This window comes from Solea solea, chromosome 19, assembly GCF_958295425.1.
Source record: "Solea solea chromosome 19, fSolSol10.1, whole genome shotgun sequence".
Taxonomy (NCBI): domain Eukaryota; kingdom Metazoa; phylum Chordata; class Actinopteri; order Pleuronectiformes; family Soleidae; genus Solea; species Solea solea.
This window is the reverse complement of record NC_081152.1, coordinates 1297875-1318215: the sequence shown is the minus strand read 5'-3', so window position 1 is coordinate 1318215 and position 20341 is coordinate 1297875. Positions and strand designations below refer to the sequence as shown.

At 39.7% G+C, this 20341-nt stretch overlaps 1 protein-coding gene and 1 long non-coding RNA gene across 4 annotated transcripts; one reads left to right on the top strand and one right to left on the bottom strand.

Moving 5' to 3' along the window:
* Nucleotides 1-1198: 1198 nt before the first annotated feature.
* Nucleotides 1199-16923, bottom strand: lrsam1 (leucine rich repeat and sterile alpha motif containing 1). Of its 3 annotated transcripts, none has more exons than XM_058617949.1 (25): nt 16671-16923; nt 14947-15183; nt 14288-14344; nt 13992-14036; nt 13341-13418; nt 12027-12095; nt 11854-11938; nt 11635-11756; nt 11200-11290; nt 10239-10357; nt 9334-9363; nt 8789-8911; nt 7100-7239; nt 6980-7024; nt 6474-6544; nt 5781-5880; nt 5359-5446; nt 5163-5237; nt 4927-5007; nt 4551-4646; nt 3829-3927; nt 3113-3244; nt 2850-2916; nt 2151-2356; nt 1199-1970 (listed from the first exon to the last, which is right to left on the bottom strand). In XM_058617949.1, exons 2-25 carry the CDS (start codon nt 15016-15018, stop codon nt 1848-1850), a joined length of 2214 nt encoding a protein of 737 aa, XP_058473932.1. In that variant the 5' UTR covers nt 15019-15183; nt 16671-16923; the 3' UTR covers nt 1199-1847. The 3 variants fall into 3 exon arrangements, with proteins under 3 accessions (XP_058473932.1, XP_058473931.1, XP_058473933.1); XM_058617948.1 differs by having other exon boundaries at nt 14947-15165; XM_058617950.1 differs by having other exon boundaries at nt 10248-10357; nt 14947-15165; nt 16671-16922.
* Nucleotides 16273-19447, top strand: LOC131446596 (uncharacterized). Its single transcript, XR_009233945.1, has 5 exons — nt 16273-16351; nt 17159-17340; nt 18921-19043; nt 19155-19172; nt 19255-19447. It is a non-coding gene; the product is annotated as an uncharacterized LOC131446596 (long non-coding RNA).
* Nucleotides 19448-20341: the final 894 nt, after the last annotated feature.

Below are 20341 nucleotides of genomic sequence, written 5' to 3'. Positions count from 1 at the left end.
TAGCTGGTTAGTGATTGTTAATGCATTTTTCAATTCAGAAATCCTGTTATTTTAACTAGGTCTGTTTAATATGTTCTTTAAATAACATCACATTTCTTTCAGGACATATGTATATATATATATATATGTATATATATATATATATATACATACCTGTGAACTAGAATCAAAAGAAACACAAAAATACACACTTAGTTTTGCTGGCGTTGAAAACACAAGTCCATATTCCAAGTCCAAGTATAACAACTCACCACTAGATGGTAGTAAAATATAGATATATAGGAGATACAGATGGGGTGGAGAGAAGACCTTTGACCTGCCAAGTCTCAACACAACTGGATAAAAAGTGTTGCTCTGTTATTCCTGATACTTGATAATATACTTCATAAATTCATATTAATTTGTTGTTTACTTGTTACTCCCACTTTTGTATGATTCAGAGTAAGGAAATAATAAGTTTGTGAGTTTAATTTGTTTCTGACATGTCAAACCCTTTTTTCTTACCTGCACCCTGGTTTAGATAAACAGGTAATCCAGATTATGAAGTCACTCTTGGGTAGAAATGACATGTACTCATTTTCAGACCAAACAATTCAATGAGGTAAACTCTGCAGCTGGTCAAAGTTTGAGTACAGCCTTAGACAGCTCACCTTTTCTTATAATTTGTGATTTGTAATTATTATCATTATCATTATTATTATTGTTATAAAAAAAACATGGATTTATAAAGCGCCTTTCACGAAACCCAAGGTCGCTGTACAATTGAGAACGAGAAGAAAACAAACAGTCAGGTGGCAAAAGCCTGCTGGAACAAGTGTCACTTCATCAGAGATTTAAATGACTCCAGAGTTGGTGCCTGGGGAAAAGTTAATTGCTTAACTGTGAAAAACAAATGTTTTCTTTCTTGAATGAAGTGGTTCCCCAGTGATTACTAAAATAAGAGCAACTATACACATCATAGCAGGTCTCACTACTGTCCTGTAGACCTTCCCTTCCACTTTTGCTGCTGTCCTTCTGTCCTGAGTGCTGTGATGTGAAATCACTGATTTTCTCTATGACTGTCTCTTTGGTGTGGGAGAGTGAGTGGTTTACAAGTGTGTCTCACAGTGAGATAAAGACGTGAATGTTCATATTCTTGAGGTATCACAGATTTTGGCATGTGAAGGTCTATGATGAACAAATCAAACCAGTTTACATGTAAGACATTAACACACTGTTTATTTCAGCCGTGTCATTGTACATACATTACATATTTGAGTCATACATTGTGTTACAATGATTACAATATAACATTGAGATAGCAAATGTTAGTATGACCAAGCAGCTTAAGATGGGGTGCTTTGGCAGGTTGATTCATTTAAGGTGAGGTGGATGTCAAGAACAGAAAATGAAACAAAGAGAAATAAGACCTGGATATGAAGGAAGAAAAGCCTCAGCGACAATGACAACAAACAACAACGACCACTAGCACTAGTGTGTGTGTGTGTGTGTGTGTGTGTGTGTGTGTGTGGTTAGATTTACGTTTATGTGGGACACACATAAGAGACAAGAAGGATAACTTCTCAAAAAAGGCACTCTTCAGATTATAATGGAAAAATAGAACAGAATTAGAAGAGGCTTCGAAGCTACGGACTTATTAAAAATTCTATTTAAACTTATATAAATATACAGCATCAAGCAGTTTATATAAGAAAGTATCTCTGCTCTTCAAAATCCAGCTAAAAGCTTTTTTTCCTCTTTTCTCAAACACATAACTCGGTTAGATCACAGCATCTTAATGAACATGCATAAACAAGTGTGTCACAGTAGCAGCCGCCGCCGCCGCCACCGCCGCAGCACAGCTGCTTCTAGCTATAGTAGACACGTACACGCTGGGAAATACTGGAGCGGCACAAGGGGCAGTTCTGCAGGGCGTCGTTGCACACCTGACAGCAGCAGACATGACCACAGGGCAGGAAGATGACCTGAGACTGGAGAGAGGACAGTATCAGTCAGCTCACACGTCATTACTTACATATATATATTATAATATTATATTATAATACTTATATATATATATATATATTATAATAAAGACACTCACACTCTCCGTGTAGTTCCTACAATAAATAATAGAAGATTCGATGTTTTATTGTTTTGAATTTTCTTACCTCTGTCTCCATGCAGACCACACACTCTGAGCTGCCCGGTCCCTCCACAGGACTGGGGCCAGCAGGAGTGACAGGAGTGCCTGGGGTGAGTGGAGGACTGGGGAACTGGGCAGTTGAAGTACTGGGAAAAGAGGGAGGAGAGGATGGAGGTGGAGCTGATGGTAAAACTTCTTCCTCTCCGTCCTGCAGAGCAGCCTTACAAGCTCCTGGAAGACACAATCACACACAATGAAATAAAATAATACTCTCACTGTCCTCCAAATGAGATGAAAAATCGATTTTTCCCACCTTAGCATTAATACTAATACTGCAATGAATTAAGTTCAGACGTGATAAAGGCAATTAAAGAAAATACCACATTGTGTTTGGCCCCCCACAAAGTAGGTGTTACAGACATTAGTCGCGACATTAGGCACACATTTGCTCTTGTAATGATTTATATTTGTTATATTTGGGTCACAGTTTATATCTTTGGTCCTGGCTCTCCCAGATACAAAGAAAACATCCATTAGTCACAGTCGACTCGATATTGCTACAGTGGACTAGTGATACACAACATGTCAAGACGTGTTGCTGTCCTGTAACTCACTGTGGTCACTGACTCTTGCTTTGTTTTGTCATCTTACCAGTGTGTTACCACATGAACACGATGATTGTGTTGTGTTTATTATTTAGTGTGTGTGTGTGTGTTTATTGTACCTTTCTGTTGGAAATCCTGTGCCCAGTTCAGAAGAGCTTTCTGGATTCCTACTTCACAGATGCCAAGCTGGAAACAGATAAATGAACATGATGATCATTCACTCACTCACTGTTTTTTAAACCTGACACCAGAGGGGATACTTCCATTATCACAAGGAGATGAAAAAGAAAAGATGAAATCTTTAGTCTGTCATTTGTTTCCACAGCATGTCTTTATCTATGTTTTGGAATCCTGATTCATAAATTCAGTGTTGCACACAAACCTTCTTGAGGTCAGAGGAGCTCATGTGGCGAAGAGCCTCGGCTGTAACGCGATGATGAGCCAGGATGGGCAGATAATGCTGAGCAGACAGTTTGCACAGCAGGTTGATCAGCTCCCTCTCCACACCGGCTTCCTGCAACAACACGGCTGTTACAGGAAAAAGTGCTCGTTTCCAACAAGGGCTGCAGGATTTGAGCAAACTATCTCATTGTGATAGATATTGTATTTGCGGTATCAGTTCGGAAGTCACATTTTGCCGCTGTATAACATGATATGGTAATAATAAAATAACAATCCAACAATTGTTGAACCTTTCTGTCCTTGAAAATTATTGACAATAAAGTACAATAGAGCTGCAACTAACGATCATTTTCACAATCGATTAACCTGTCGATTATTTTCTCGATTAATTGTTTGGTCCGAAAAACGTCATGAAAACCTTAAAAAATGTTGATCGTAGTTTGTCAAACCTGGAAACGATGATGTTCTTAAATGTCAAAATAATTCACTTTTAATGATTTCTTTGTTATCAGAGCAAAGAAATCATGAAAAAAGCTTGAGATTGATCGATTATCAATATAGTTGTCGATTAATTTAGTAATATTTAGTAACAATTGATGAATTGTTTCAGCTCTAAAGTATAAACACTGGGTCAGATGAGCTGCGTAACAGTTCATCTTCATTTAAATGACGTGTGCTCTCTGCTCTATACTCCACCTGCATGCGCAGAGACACAGGCTTCGCATCCAGCAGCCTCTGATACTGGATCATCCAGTAATTCTGTTGGTTGGACTCGCACTTCTTCTCCAACTCAGCCTGTAAAACACAAACAACTGTTACCGGTCTCATGTGACGAGAATGACGGGGACAGTCATTAACATTCAGTTCAGATGTGGGTGCATGTGAACATGAACACGTGTGTTAATGTCATGTATGTAGGGCAACTCATGATGTAATGAAGGAAAGCACGAGCTGAAACGGTGACGCTGACAAACACACAAATCAAAAGACAGACAAGTGCTCAACCTCCATCTTCAACTCAGCCTAAAGACATTCAGTGAAAAATGTAATGTTTGTTCCTCTTCTTCATGAAATCAACAGCTTTTTCTCCACCATGTTTGTAGGCTCAAAGGATCGGCCCTGCGCTTGAATTACAGTCCTCGGGCTAAGGTTTACACACACAGTCGGCACCAGAGTCATGGTCACAGCACACCCTGTTAACATACAACATAAGTGGGACACGGAGGGGCCTGATTCAGAGAGGTTGTGGACCTTGCTTATCCTTTAGGTTTCGTCCTGTTCTTCCTCTCCATCGTCTCCACGTGGAGAACGTTGCTTCTCTGTAAATATCACTGCCAGACTGCCCTGGCCTGAGGTCACCCCTGATAAGGTCTCACTTTAGACATGTAGTCCACAGTGTGGACCACGGTTTTCCTCACCAGAATCTGCTGCAGCTCCTCCTCTCTCTGGTCCCTCTGCTTCAGCAGCTGCTGAAACAAATCACTCAGAGCTGTGCGTTGCTCCACCAGAACCTCCTGCACACCCATACACACACACACCATCCAACACACATTCATTAGTACAAGCCAACACTAGCCTGCCTCTCAAGTGACTCAAATCATAATTATAATCTTCACACTATGCAATAAGCTTTTCATTCTGATTATTATCTTTAATAACAACATGCATCATGGGATACTGTTGCTATGGAGCAATGACATGGAAAATCAAATACTGTAATATAGTAACTAACAGGAAGAAAAAATAAATCAAGGTAAATGTAGGAAGCGTGAGAGAGAGCGCCGTGACACCCACCTGCAGGTTCTCAGCATCCAGATTACGTTTTTTAATCTCCAGTTTCGTCAACTGCTTTAACTCGCCCTCTATGATCTTAATCTGCAGCGTTTGAGGAGCAAACATGAAGATGAGAAAAGACAGGAATATTACAGCAGGTTTTATGTGTCTAATGAGAGACAGAAAACACATGGTGTAAAGGGACTGGAGCCTCCCTGACCCCGCCCGTTTGCACCCACCCGCCCACCCACACACACCTGGTTGCGGATGTAGCCGTGTACAGCATCTTTCTGCAGCTGCAAAGCCTCAAACGCGGCTTTCTGCATCTCCTCCTATAAAATAATCAGAGGTCATGACAGGTCACGGAGCCTGGCAGCTGAAACTCGGTCTGCGTCACACGGTCTGAACATTTCTTTAACAATGATGACCTCAAACTTCACAACTGTCACATACCTCCTGCAATATTTGGGCAATGGCTTTAGATTTGTCCAAAGCTTGGAGGGACAGCATTTTGTCAAACTTCTTGTCCAAAGTCTCCATGCTGTTCACAAACAGGGGAGGAGGAATCACACACCAGCGTTACAACATAGTCCTCATATCATTAGCAATGGCAGTATTGTCATTATTGATATTGGTATAATCTTATGGATAATTAATGGATTATGGCCCCATTAATGTGCACTGGTGGGGGGCGGGGGGCAGCGTTGCTTCCTAAATACTGACACACTTGCAGCTGGTTTACATATTCACTGTGTCATTTTACTGTGATCACACACAACTTCATTTATATTTATAACTTGCTCTGTATATATGAAGCTCATTCTGTGTGTGTGTGTGTGTGTGTGTGTGTGTGTGTGTGTGTGTGTGAGATTAACCTCCTGCAAGCCTCCGACACCAGGCTCTGTCTGCGACTGTCACTGGCTTCCTGGAGGAGGTTCATAGTACAGCTGTACGACAGCATGGCCTGCATGGCCCCTTCACACACACACACACACACACACACACAGACGGGAGAGAGGTGGATTAAAAACAATAAGTGAAGGAAGAAGAATGGTGAGTTATTACAGTAAAGTATAGTAGAGCTGAAACAATTCATTTAGTAATCGATTATTAATCGATTACTAAATTAATCGACAACTATTTTGATAATCGATTAATCGGTTTGAAGTTTTTTTCATGATTAAAACAAGATTTCCAATTGTTTAAGCTTCTTAAACATGAATATTTTCTTCATTTCTTTGCTCTGGATAACAAAGAAATCATTGAAAGTAAATCATTTTGGTTTGTGGACAAAACAAGACATTTGAGAACATCATCGTTTCCAGGTTTTGGCGAAGAAACAATATTTTTTAAGGTTTTCTGATATTTTATGGACCAACCGATTAATCATGAAAATAATCGACAGATTAACTGATTACTAAAATAATTGTGAGTTGCAGCTCTAAAGTATATACATATATACGTGCAGTGAGGTCATTACTGGATTTTGAACATAAAACATATGAAATGCTGCAAAACAAGGGTGTAAGAAGATATTGTTACATCCTCATGTTGCTCATACTACTCACCTGCCACCTCCCTCTCCCTCAGTGAATTAGCTTCTTCCTGTGTGATGGCAGTCAGATGCTCCATAGAGATCCTGTGATGTGAGAGAGTCAATGGCATCTTTATTGTTTTCTGACTTTTACAGTAAAAGGACATGCTGGGAAAGTGAGGACACTTCTGGACTCACTCTCACTCATTTCAAAAATAGTATTTTAAGAGTATGGTGGCGACTGCAGTAAGACAGCCTTTTCCAAATAGAAACTGAAGTTTGTGAAGCGCTAACTATACAATACTTCTTCTTCTTCTAATGTACTAGAAGCCTACGTCAGCTCAGTTCAGTTACAGCATCAACTCTGCTGGCGTTGTGTGTTTGTTATTCATGCCCTGGAAAACATTGTGTGTCTCTTATATGGAAAGTGCTCTATAAACAGACTCAGTCTTATAAGTGGAAAATAATTGCCTCGGTGCATGAGCTGAAGCACTCCATACTGTATCGCTGCTATTATAGATCAGGGATCTGTCCACTCACCGTTCCTCCTCCATGGCTTGAAGAAACTCGGTGCTCTTTTTCTGCCTGAAAAAACATGCATCCATGAATGCACACACCCTCCATTTATAACCACACACAGCGAGTTCTGTCACACCCTACCGGTGGTTATCCATCAGCATGTTGCTTATGCGGCTGCTGATGTTGTCTTCAGCCTGTCGGACCTTCTCCAGCAGTAGAAGCCTGTCGGCCTCCTGAGCCCTCTGCTGCTGGCTGACTCCGTGCTCGAGGCGCTTGTTCTCCTACAATTGACAGATTACAAATGCTTACATTAAACTGTCTCTGTGCATGGTTACGCACAGTGAACACATCAATGGAAACTAGTGTTCCACAATAAAACAAAAAAATAATGGCGTTTAGTTGGATTACCAACTAAATTATAACAATTTCATGTTCTTAGACACTTTTTCTTATAAAAGAGGAGGAACTTTGCATTGGCTTTTCAGGTTCTTTAAATACGAGTTTGAAATTCTTTATCTTCCAAAACCTTTGTAGTCAAGCTGCAGCTTCTAGCAGCTGGAAAATCAAAACACTGGCTATGTGGCTACAGTCAATTATGCGCTGTCACTGCAGTGATGCACAATTATCCAGTGATGCCCACTAATGGCTAAAAACTCTCTCATAGCTCTTACTGACAATATAGTTTTTGTTTTAGAATAAAGCAAAAACTAAACTGCAGCTTTGCATCAGTGAAAAAAGGAAAAGCAAATAGCATATTTGCAAAGGAACGATCATGTGCGTCTCAAAGAATTAGAAAAGATTCAACAATATTCCTTGGACTGAACATGGTCAAAATGACAGCTATGACCATTCTATGTAAAAAAAAACAAAAAAAAAACAATACAAAAACAAACACTGTGTTTGTAGTTTTCACCAAATAGTGTTAGATTTTAACTAATAATGTTAGATTTTAACCTAATAATGTTAGATTTGAACTAATAATGTTAGATTTTAACCTAATAATGTTAGATTTTAAACTAATAATGTTAGATTTTAACCTAATAATGTTAGATTTTAACTAATAATATTAGATTTTAAACTAATAATGTTAGATTTTAACCTTATAATGTTAGATTTTAACCTGATGTTAGATTTTAACTAATAATGTTAGATTTAACTAATAATGTTAGATTTTAACCTAATAATGTTAGATTTTAAACTAATAATGTTAGATTTTAACCTAATGATGTTAGATTTTAACTAATAATGTTAGATTTTAAACTAATAATGTTAGATTTTAACCTAATAATGTTAGATTTTAACCTGATGTTAGATTTTAACTAATAATGTTAGATTTTAAACTAATAATGTTAGCCGACGCTTAAAAGATACACATCTTTACCAAAAGATTTTTTTCAACAGCTATTAATGAGCAAAAAATGATCAAAACAGCTATTTTAAAACATCAAATATAAAGTTCAAATGTTTTGTTGCTCTATGTTTGGTTTTTTTTATTAAAAAAAACCCCAAAGCACAAACTTATGTCTTCAATCCAGTTGAAATAAGTGGGCGAGTGTGACTTCTTCTCCTGGAATTTGCTAACTCATGAGTTTAAACATCACCTCAAGTCTCGTCTATATTGTGTTGTGCAATGGACCGTTGAGCCTTTTGACTGAGTTACACATTGACTGTGAATCCAAGGACACAGCTTTCAGAGTCTACATGTTTACACAAATACGTTTTCCTTGTCCTTCTTCTTTTTCACGGTAAAACCCAAAAGCAACAGGTACATTTTCAACATGACTACAGTTGGTCTCATAAACAGCCAATCCTGCATGAGCATCTGTTTACCTGTCGAACTGAGTTTAGAACGTTCTCCTTGCGGGACACGTTCATGAGCACAAGCTGGGTGTGTTCATTTTGCCTTTCTACAAAGTGTCGTTCAAAAGCCAGTTTCTCTTGCTGCTTCTGTACCTGAAGGATGAAGAAGAGTGAGAGTCAGAAGAGAGCGGCTGATGCTACGATGACCTTTCTTAATGCAAGTCCAACCATATAATATGTTCACTCCATCTCTTCTGGCTGGACGTAACAATGTTCTTAGCTTGCATAGATGCAGGAGCTGCTGGATTACTGCGGCTTTGTTTGGTTAGTTTGTGTCATTTAGAGAAATCGGAAGACAGGATTTCAAACACTGATGTCACCAAATAACACATTTCAATTACTGATGGAGACAGCAGCGGATCAACAACTCCTATGTGAGGAAAACTCGCTGATTTTCTCACTGGACTTTGGTGTGAGTACTGAGTGGTTTAAAAAGTGACATCAACTTTATTTTGCAGAATATAGTGAAAGTGAAACCACATTGTGAAAGCATTGGCCAACTGCAGACTACATACCTTTCTCTTCTCATAGTCACTGAATTTATTCTGCAATAGTGAGGACAGAACAACAGAAATCAGTTGATGCAGCCAACACACAAGATTCAGCATCACAAGACATCATGAAACAAATATTACCTATGTAAATATCATCCAGCCTTGGTTTCTGTAGCTGGGTGTTGTGTTCGAGTACCCTGTATGTAGATATGCTGCATTGTTTACATTGTTCACAATCATATTCACGGCCTGTTGACACAAAGTTTTCTGAAAACGAGTTCAGGATATATTGTATTCAATGTGTATGTTGTGATTATGAGTTGAGAAGTTCCACCTGAACACAGTAATAGCCACAGTAACAAGCTTAGTAGAGATAGAATGTAGTGCACAGCATCCAGCTGAAGTTGACTCGCTGGAGTCACAGGGAGACGTAAAACCAGGTTTAATATTGGGCTGGGATTTCTGAGATGGAGCTCAAATATTACTCGGAGCGAGCCCTTATCCTCCTGCACTCAAAAATAACGTAACAAGTCTGCTTTCATTGGTGACCATCAAGAAAAGGCCTGATAGCTTTCTAGCACTGACTGTTGTTACTGGTGCCCAAGTATTGCATATTAGACCTTTAATCTTTGTCCATTTAAGCATCTCTACAGTTGTAATGAGCCTTACACACATGATGTACAGGGTCTGGTGTGTTTGGGCTCGGTCATATTTTCCACATCAACAAAGGTCGTGTGACAGAAATTTGTCATCCACTAATTTCCACAGTCGTCTGTGCAGGGGAACAGAGCTCCGGTGTGAGTCCACATGAGACTCTACACCACGGTGGGTCCTGTTAGTGGTGCGCTCTTGTTTTGGTCAAAAGAGGAACCACAGACATGTATGCACATGCAGAAACATTAAGCAGCTCTCTGCTAACGTGTCACCTGTTGTACCTGCCAAGCCTCCTCTGCACCATCCCACTGGTCACAGTTCTGATGTCCACAGTCACTCTCCAGCACTGGCAGCAGATACTGGGACGGAGGACAGTATTCTTCTCCCAGCTCTGTAAAACACATCAACCAAGGAATTCACCAGAAGTTTTTCATATGCACCGATATTTTGTTTGGTGAAAAGGCTCCGGATGTTAAAGTGATAGTTCAGGTTTTTTGAAATGTGCCTGTCTGCACTTGAACATCACTTTTCTTGTCTACTTTATCATCCACATGAGCGTCTAGAACTGACCTGTTTGTTAAGTTTGTGCCACTCAGGTAAATCCAACCAAACTACATTAATCACAAAATAACACATTTGACTTATACTTAAATTACTGATGGAGGCAGCAGTGGATAAAGAATTTCCAACATGCAATAGGGCTGCACAATGTATCGTTTGAGCGTCGTCATCACGACGTGCAAATGTGCAATAGGTCACATCTCTCTGCCCTTCCTCCCATTCACACGCTGTCAAAGATGAGCGATCAACAAGGGACAAAGCGTGAAACGGCACGAAATGGAAACAATCTACTTCTTCGCCGTTTTCATAAAGAGGGCTGTGAACCTGCTATAGCTCAAAGGAGTGCATCAGCAACAGGAATTATCCTAAGTGGATGTTCATATCCACTTAGGATAATTCCTTATTTCCACTGAAAATGATTAATATGTTTTTTGTATATTGCTAAAGCCAAATGGAATTGTATAAATAAATATTAAGTTAACAGTATAGTGAATTCAGAATATTCCCAATCGTATTTACTTATTTATAATAATTGTATTATTACGTTTTAGGCTGGCAGAATCCTGATACAATTCTAAAACATTTGAACATTCGTCTGAACATGAGTACCAAAGTCCTTGGGTCAGGTGTCCACATGCTGTCAGGTGTTTGTATGCTTGTATAAATGCTCACCTGTGCAGAGGAAGCGTTGGATGCTCTCTGTGCCCTCTGCACACACAGATGCAGGGGGGTAGGTCATCTTAGCAGCATCAAGTGTTAAGCTCTGTCACAACAGACACACAAAAGGACCATGTCAACACTTGACCTACAGCTCACTCAGATAAACAGCCCATGCAAGTCATTATATCACACAACGCTGTGACAAACAGTAAAGGTACGACATGAATAATGTTCATCCAAGTAAAAGCAAACGTTTTGAAGCAAAAGTAAAGAAATACACAGTAGGGTTGCCCGATTGGACCAAATATATCCGGTATCGACGACTAGGTTTGGGTTAGTGTTTTTCCATATCATCCAACCCTCATACCAGCAAAACTACCAGATACTAGCTACTTGTCACAGGTCAATTGTCAAGAGCTTTCTGAATAAGTATCCAGGGACACAAACCTCGAGGGTACGGATGTAGGCCAGTGATTTGGGGAGCTGGACGATGCTGTTGTCACTCAGGTCCAGGGTGCGCAAGCTCTTCAAAGAGCTGACTGATGACGGCAGGTCGCTGAGATGGTTACCTATTACATACACAATGAATTTAGATTAGAAATGAGATCACCACTGTCATTTTCCTTGTGAGAGGACAGAGAGGTGTCCAGGCACTTGGCAGCATACCCTTCAAATTCAGTGTCTGCAGAAGCTGCAGATCCCCAATTGAATCCGGAACGGTCTTTAAACGGTTCTTCTCCACATTCAGAATCTGACAGGATGTAAAATAGACACAAGCCCATGATGAGTAACATTGTAATTCTCACTCTGTGCCATGAGTCAAGTTCAGAAGGGTTCACCTGTAGTGATCTCAGCTTTCCGATGTCCTCTGGGAGTGCCATGATCTTATTCTCATGTAGATCCAAAACCTTTGGAGACACACAGGCAGATTCACTCATAAGGATTATTTTTCAAAATTGGAAACTTTCCAAGGAAATTAACAGGAATTAACAGGAATAAACTGGACATTTTCAAAATTAAAAAACTTAAATATAGTTGATGAATAATAAAACAATCAACACAGATTTGATGCGAATACAGTTGAATATAACGACTACTCCTCAATCACAGGCACGTAGCACACTACTTACTGCAGGGCTATTGAGGCCACACCTTACATGCACTGTCACATGACATCACAGATGATTTCTATAAACCTGAACTATTGAAGCCACACATTTAAGCCCAAGGATGACATAAAGATGTAAGTTTTGATGACATTATGAGGTAGATATTTGATCTACGCTGTCTAAGTTTAACAAGCAACAGTTAAGAAATCAAAATGTATTGCAGTAGCTAACTAGCGCCATGATAAGTCAGCCTCTTAAAACCAGGAATATGATGCTATTTCTGTAAGTTTCTGTAAAAATTATCCAACATTTCCACTTAATTCTCATGGAAAGTTTCCAAATTCAGGATATTTCTAAAATTCCCAAACTAAAGAATCTGGGAATTTTCCACCCCTGTGCTACCCTACGCAGGATTATAAGGCATGTGTCAGATGTCAGGCTTATTTTTTGTCTAATGTAAAGCTGAGCCCTACTCGTAGTCCCATTTGGAAACTGCATGTCATATGTGACATGTAACTTAAAGTAAAGTATCAAGTGTCAAGTCCAGAAGGATACGGAGTAGCTCAATCATTTTTGGAACATTTTGCTATTAATCACGGAAATGCCAGACCAATATTATCCTTGGTCTCTCTCCTCATCTCTCTCCTTGTCTAGGCTACTTTTAAATTTACCTTTGTGCTCAACTACATGACAGGGCTCTTTGGTATGAAGCGGTCTTGCAAATATTTCATAATTAAAGGTCCAATATTGTGCATCCCTAATTGAAACTCTGGTTAAAGTTCATTTTAACTGCATGGCAGTAAGAGGTCTTTTCTCAAGAAGAGTAGTCCATCTCATGCAGGTAGTGTGGCTGCTCTAATCATGGGTGCTTCAATGAAAATAAAGACAATTAGCCACACAGATGCCCTGCATGAATGTTGCATATTGCTCCTTTACATTCTTATGCATCATGGCCAACTATGAAATAGGAGGAATTTGCTACAACAAACAACACTGTCTGAAACATGCATATACTGTACTTCCAATCAACACAGTTTATTTTACCTTTAAAGTGGTGAGAGTACTGACATCACATCCTTTGGGCAGCAGTGACCTTAGCTCGTTGCTATGGAGGATAAATACCTGTGAGGGGGCAAGAGAGGACATTTCTATCTGCCCACTGTTCAACCAGGGATATTTAACAATGCACACAGGTAATTAGTGATCAGTATAGACAGATTTTGCAGGTGAATATGCATGTTAGAATGTTAGACACATTTGTCCTTGTCACAGGGGCTCTGATCAACCCTCCATCTGACCTCCAAATTCCGTTGTGCAATTTCGGTTGTATAATGACAAATAAAGATGATTTCCTTTCCTTTTCCTTAATTATGCAGCTCTTTCATCATCAGAGGATTGCCAATGTGAGATTATGTTATTACCAGTGATTTGCAGGCCACTTGTAAAAATATCATAAGCTTAGATACAAGTTACTCTACAATAAATAAGGTTTCACTACACAGAGGCTACCACCCTGAAGATGTTACAAGCTACGTAAGTAACATAAACACGGTAAATGTTGTTACGAGAGGCTACTTAATGTTAAACCAGCTTCCTACCAAGACGCCCCCCCCCCCCCTTTCAGTCGACCAAGAATTTCTTTGGTTGATTACAGGCCTATAAGTAAGAATCTGTTAATTTGCAGTGCATCCTTACCTTCTTCTGAAGCACCTTGCAAATGGAAAAGGCACATGAGGGAACCTGCAAGAGAAAAGACCTAAAATGTCATTCTCTGTAGTACTGACCCAAGGGCGTCAGTTTGTTTTTAAAAGTGCTGGGGACAGCCGGCGCTGATGCAAGTGTTTCAAATTGTAATCGCCCTCCTCTAAAACACATCAAAGGCTTAAAAGTGTGAGAGGACAACACTATTAATATTACTAATAAGTGCAAGCAGGACATTTTATAGTCATTAGTAAGGCTCGGCTCACTAGTGTTCACAGTTCCATACTCACCTCTGACAGCTCACAGTCTGAGATGTCCAGAATGTCATCAGCACCTGCCTCCTTAGACTGAACAGCAGGGAAATACAGTTAGGGTGTGTTTAAAATACATATGCTCTTTTTTTTTTGACTGAAAATGACATGTAATTGTCTCTCTCGTTAAAAAGATTCACTTCAAGCATTCAGAGATTCTAGCTCTGCTATGTGGAAAGGGAATTCTGCTATATTGGCAGAGTAAGCTGAAGCATTGACACGTGTCACCTGTGAGTCAGTATGACAATTAAAAAGAATTAACATTCAATGGTCTGATTCATATAATATAATGCTTTCTAGACCTGATGACCACTCAAAGCACTTTCCAGTATAGTTTTGCATTCATACACATTCAGACAGAGCAGATAAATGCAGAACTTTTTCACTTTTACATGGAAGCCATTTAGGTTTAAATGTCTTGTCCAGATTTATGTTTGTACCAGAGAAATAAAAATGTCAATTCTCTTAAATCTGTTCACATGAATGGTTCTTCCATGAAGCCCAGTATTAAGAGAACACAACATTTAATAATGTAAAAAAAAGAACCCTTATCATGTCAGGCCTGAGCAGTATGATTATGTGAGGAAAGGACTAAAGGTTATCTGGTGAACACTCTCACTTAACTGCATTGCTCTTACCCGGCACAGCTGATACTCCAGTCTCTTCTGAGAGTCATCGCTGGGCTTCTTCTTCCTGAAGAACAGAGGCATTCTGGGAGTTGTTCTGCAGTCTCTCTGTCTGCTGCGTTTCCCTCCTCCTCCTCTTCCTCCTCCTCCTCCTCCTCCTCCTCCTGCACTACACTATCAGAGTGACTCCCAACCACAGGCAGACAGATTGGAAAACGATGACGTTGCTCCCTGCAGTGAGAAAAGTGTCTGTTGAAAATGTAATTTGATCAATTCAGAATAGGGTCGGGTGAAAATTTAAACACAATCCGGTTAAGTGCTGCAACAACCTTTTTTGATCAAATTTGATCCAGAATAAAGGTTTGCCTTATAAAAGTACACAAATCACTCCTTTTCTGATCTTCTCTCACCTGGTCATAATACGAGGCCCTCAACCAAAAACATACTAACCTAACGTTCCTGAATCTAGGCTGAGCATCAAGGGGCCCAAGCTTATTCTATCCAGGCCCTCACTCTCTGTCACAACCTGTCTGAGAATATGAGACTTACAAGACAAGATTTTATTGACTGTTTTATTCATTTTATATCATTCTTGTCTTAACAGACAATGTGTAAGAATTAGTGACATTAAATGGTCGTCACATACCTTCACATACCACTTTCACAACTCACCTCACCTGATGTTTACATTCATGTTAAAAAGTCTGATTTTAGTCGGTCTAAGACAATAATTCAGTTTTCTTAATGTCTTGTAAACACGTTAGTCTGACTAAAATCTTACTAGTCTTAGTCAGACTAGCATACCTGGATAATGCGATTCATAGTCTGATTACCAATGAACTTAGTCGGACTGGAGTCAGACTTGGTGTCCCTGGTCTGATTGAAACGCATGTCTGTTTCGGCTGCTGTAGAAACATAGCGGTGCCATACAGCTCTATTATTGGTAAATGGTTTGTATTTTTATAGCCCTTTTCTAGTCTTGATGACCACTCAGAGCTGCACTACAGTTTTGACATTCACCCATTCACTCACACTTGCATACAGCGCATCTATGTGCAGCACATTTTCTATCACTCATCTTTCACTCACACGCTGCCGTCAGGAGCAACATGGGGTCAAGTGTCTTGCCCAAGGACACATCGGCATGCAGACTAGCGGAGCCAGGAATCGAACCCACAACCCAAGTTGAAAGACGATTCGCTCTACCACTGAGCAACTGTAAAGCATTTTCATGGGTATGATGTTAAGTAATAAAATTACACACCGGACCTTTAATGTCAAAGTGTATTTTATAACTTCAAAGCCATATTAGCCTCGAGTTCTAATGTAGCCTGTTATAATTATAGATGGGTTGCAATTATAAATGGCAACACATCATTGTATCATGACATGTGATGAAGTGATGGACAGTGAGTGGGTGAGTGAAGTGTTCACAGTCCCGTGGGTGGGGCTGTGGGCGGGAGGATTGCCGTATATTACGTAGTAGCTAGCGTAACTATTCCCAGTGTAATAAACAAACGCCGCTTTAACTCCTTATAACAACGACTCTCTACGGAAGTCTATGTTCCAGTGACAACATTAGCTTACAGCTACGCTTTTAGCTCAGTGTTTTGTATCAGGTTAGCTTTCCAACCACGGCCAGCTTCTGTCAAACACGAGCTAACAGCGGTCTAAAGTGGACACAGCGCATATATACAGTGAATGTATATAGTGAAATAAGGTGAAGTCATACTCACAGGCCCAGTGTTCGTGTTCGTGTTCTCCAGCTTCAGCCGCTGATGCTCGGGGGCTCACAGCGACTGTTAGCTGTGTCAGTCTGGGTAGAAACCCTCGGTTTGTTCTGGGTCACTTTCACAACTCAGGGAAGAGATTGAGATGAGCCATGAACAGCATCCCGTCAAAAACGTCCGCACCACTGATGGATTACAAGAACTGGATAGAACTCCGCCCCCTGCGCCGTGCTGCTAATGTTTTTGTTTTTTTCCCCCCCAAGGGCTTTCTTCTTTTGATGTTTTATTGCGGTTGACCATTTGGCGCATTACTGCCACCACCTGGTATGGAGTGGGAATCAAAAATGTGAATCTAAATGTACTATTACTGCAAAAAATGAATAAATACATAATTTACTATACTACAATTTAATTTACAATTATAATTTTAAAACTACATTCTAGTTTTGTTAGGCTCTGAGTTTCTCTCTTCTTCTCTTCGCCACCCTTTTCAGTTGCTGTAGGCCGGTGGTGGCAGTGCTGGTGATCTGGTGGTGGCATCCTCCCGTCTTGTCTTGCTGTTTCCCGGGGAGTGGGTTGTCTTCACTGAGAGTGTTTTTCTTTGGATCCCTCCCCTGCACTAGCCTTCATCCCTTCACTTTGGCCTCAGCTTTGGTTAGGTTTTTCCCTTTTTTTGGTATGAATGACCTTTATTGATATTTTAGAATCAATTAATATTTAATAAAAGGTGCATGTTACCTTGGAACCACGTGTCATGCCCTCTGAGTAACCACACATGACATGTTTAAGTAATATAAATCTTGAGGTATGTAAGATCTACTGACTCAGGTCAAATAGTCAGTTATACTGCACACAAGTGGAACAAGATATAACAACAGACCTGAAATCAGCACCAAATGTGAATGTTTTTATATCTAAGTTAAAAATCTATTCTCCAATGCTCATGATTAAACTATACTGTACACTCTTTTAATAATTAGTAAAAAAAATAAGTAAATGTTTTTTATCCTGCACTGTCATATTTTATGCTCTATTTTACTCTAACATTTTGTTTTATTTATCTCTTTTTATTTTTTTACACTGATTATATTGATTATATATTATATTGTGTTGTCCTGGTTTCCTGCTTCACAGTCTAATGACATGTAGATGTTTCAAAAGTAAAGAGAGTGCAGATGATCATGAAAGGGAGCGACTCATCACTTCTTTAAATAATATCTGGTGGGATGTTGACATTGGCAGGTGATGTGTACGCCACAGGCTGTTAAACGACAAATGTGCCCAGCCATGGAAAAACCAGGAACAAGTCTCCCAAGGGCAGGGGGGGCACATGGAAATCTGAAAATATTTGAAGAAGATGTGGCCATTTGAAAATGTGGAACTACAAAAATCTACCTGGTTTAGCCTCAATGATTTGCACCTTCATGGGGAGCCAAGTGACAGTATCATCACATTTACATAGCCCAACCTCCTCAATGGTTCAATGAAGAGGTCCAAGGAGGTTCCCAGAGAATAATAAAATGAAATATGAGTATACATTTTATAAAAATTAAAAACAAGAAAGGTAATATATACGTAACAGTCAGAAGAATCAAATATAGTTATATATTTCTAATATCAAATAAAATAAAATACATTTAAGAGGTTTTCTTTTTAAATGAACTAGAAAATTAAAAGAAATGGGACACATGGTGGTGCAGTGGTGGCCATTGTTAGTAGGTCACGGTTCAGATCCCTGGGGCCTTCTCTCTCTGTGTTGTAACGGTTTTTGGGGATCAACAAAGATAATGTGGCAATAATTTGATTGATAAAAAAACCCAATAATAATAATAATTTTAATATTTTTTGTATTAAATATTTGTAAAATTAATTAATTTATTTGTACGTTTAATTGTCGTTTGCAATTGTACAAAATTGCCTGTAATTGTAATAATATCAAAGATATCCCAATTAAACAGTATTGAAGTTATGAATCCAAGCACTGACTCTCTCAACCCCTGTTCGTCACAGTATTCATGTACAAAAGAGACAGAGCGTTCTTCAGGTTAATAAAAGTAACAATTTATTAAATTAAACAATTTGATTCACTGAAGTTAAATAACACAAAGTTCATTGGATTTTTATAACATGCTCGGAAAGAATGACGACATTGGAAGTTTGGGAGAGCATGAAGAACAAATTACTGACATCAAACCTGACCAATTAAAACCAACACCTGTCTCATGTGACCTGTTTGACTCCTCCCCTCCTCTGCAGTGAGCATTTAAAAGAAAAAATTTCATGTGTCTCATCACCGTTTTGGAACAAAAGTTTCAGAAGCAAGAATGGCTCTTTATCGTGTGGCTGTTTTGGCGCTCGTCGTTCTCCTGCTGCTTTATGGTAAGTTTTGATACATGTTTTTGCAGCTCATATCTGCACATGTTTACTGTCATGCTACAGCAAAATGATTTGACTGTTGAAGAAGCTGATGTTTTGCTTTTGTGATTACAGTTGCAGACAACGAGGCAGGTAAGTTGAGATGTCCAGATGCAGCATAAATAGCCCGTAGATTTATTTGAGTGTGTGATTATATGTTGTTTTTGTTTTAAAGATGTTGCTACCCGTCCTTTTGTGATAGTTGAGCCACGCTAGAAGACTCAGCAGATGTTTGGACAGACAGAAGACATTGTTGTGGAGGAGTTGACTCTTAACTCGGATGACTTCAAAATGTTAAAACTACCTGCTTGTTGCTGATTTCTGTGCAGTTCAAATGGCTAAGATGGAATAAAAATATTCTTGGTTGACATCACATTGTCTTTAATATTGGCCACACATCGTCATGTCTGTCTCTACTCTGACCGTCGAGATTGTGTTAATTAATTAATTATATTAAAGGGGACATATTATGCAAAATCAACTTTTTAACCATTTTAATACTTATATTTGGGACTCTGGAGGCCCTAGCAGTCGCCAAAGTGTGGAAAAAGAATACTCAGTCATGTTTTCGTTGTCCCCTTTAGTGTAAGTATAGGCGATAAAACACTCGATGTTGAATTCCCTGCGCTTATGACGGCAGCATGCGCATTTCACCACGAATGTTACCACCCACCAGTAAGTTTACCTCGAGAGCTCCACCTTAGCTCCTCCTTGTCCCTGCGAGAGTGCAGGCGAGGGAGGAAGAGCGGTATTATGTCAACGCGGAGGGACAAGTGAGGTGTTGGTGGCTGCACAGTGGAGCACAGTGTTTTACACAAACTTCCAGCCTCAGAGGATTTTATATATGAAGCTAATGTGCCGGATAAAGTCAGCAAACGTGTGTCCGTGTGTTCACACCACTTCACATCAGACTGCGGCCAGCGGTCGCCGTATTTAGTCAGCGAACGTATTTCACCGACGTAACCGGATATTGTCAGAGAACTAGTGGAGGGAGGGGGAGGGAACAGCATCTGAGCAAGTGAGCGCTGTAACGAGGACAAATCAGAAACCCCCTGGAAGAAGTGGGTGTGTGTTTGCCTGTGTCTCATTTGCATATAAAGGGACCATGCACGAAAACCGAGCGTTCTGATAGGGGCGGGTTTAGCAGGGTTATTGAACTGCTATTGTGCTTCATCCTTATGGTATTTTGACCAAGGCATGTCACTGACATGTTCATTAGGACACCAGGGAACTATTTTAATGGGGGAAATAGGGTATAATAT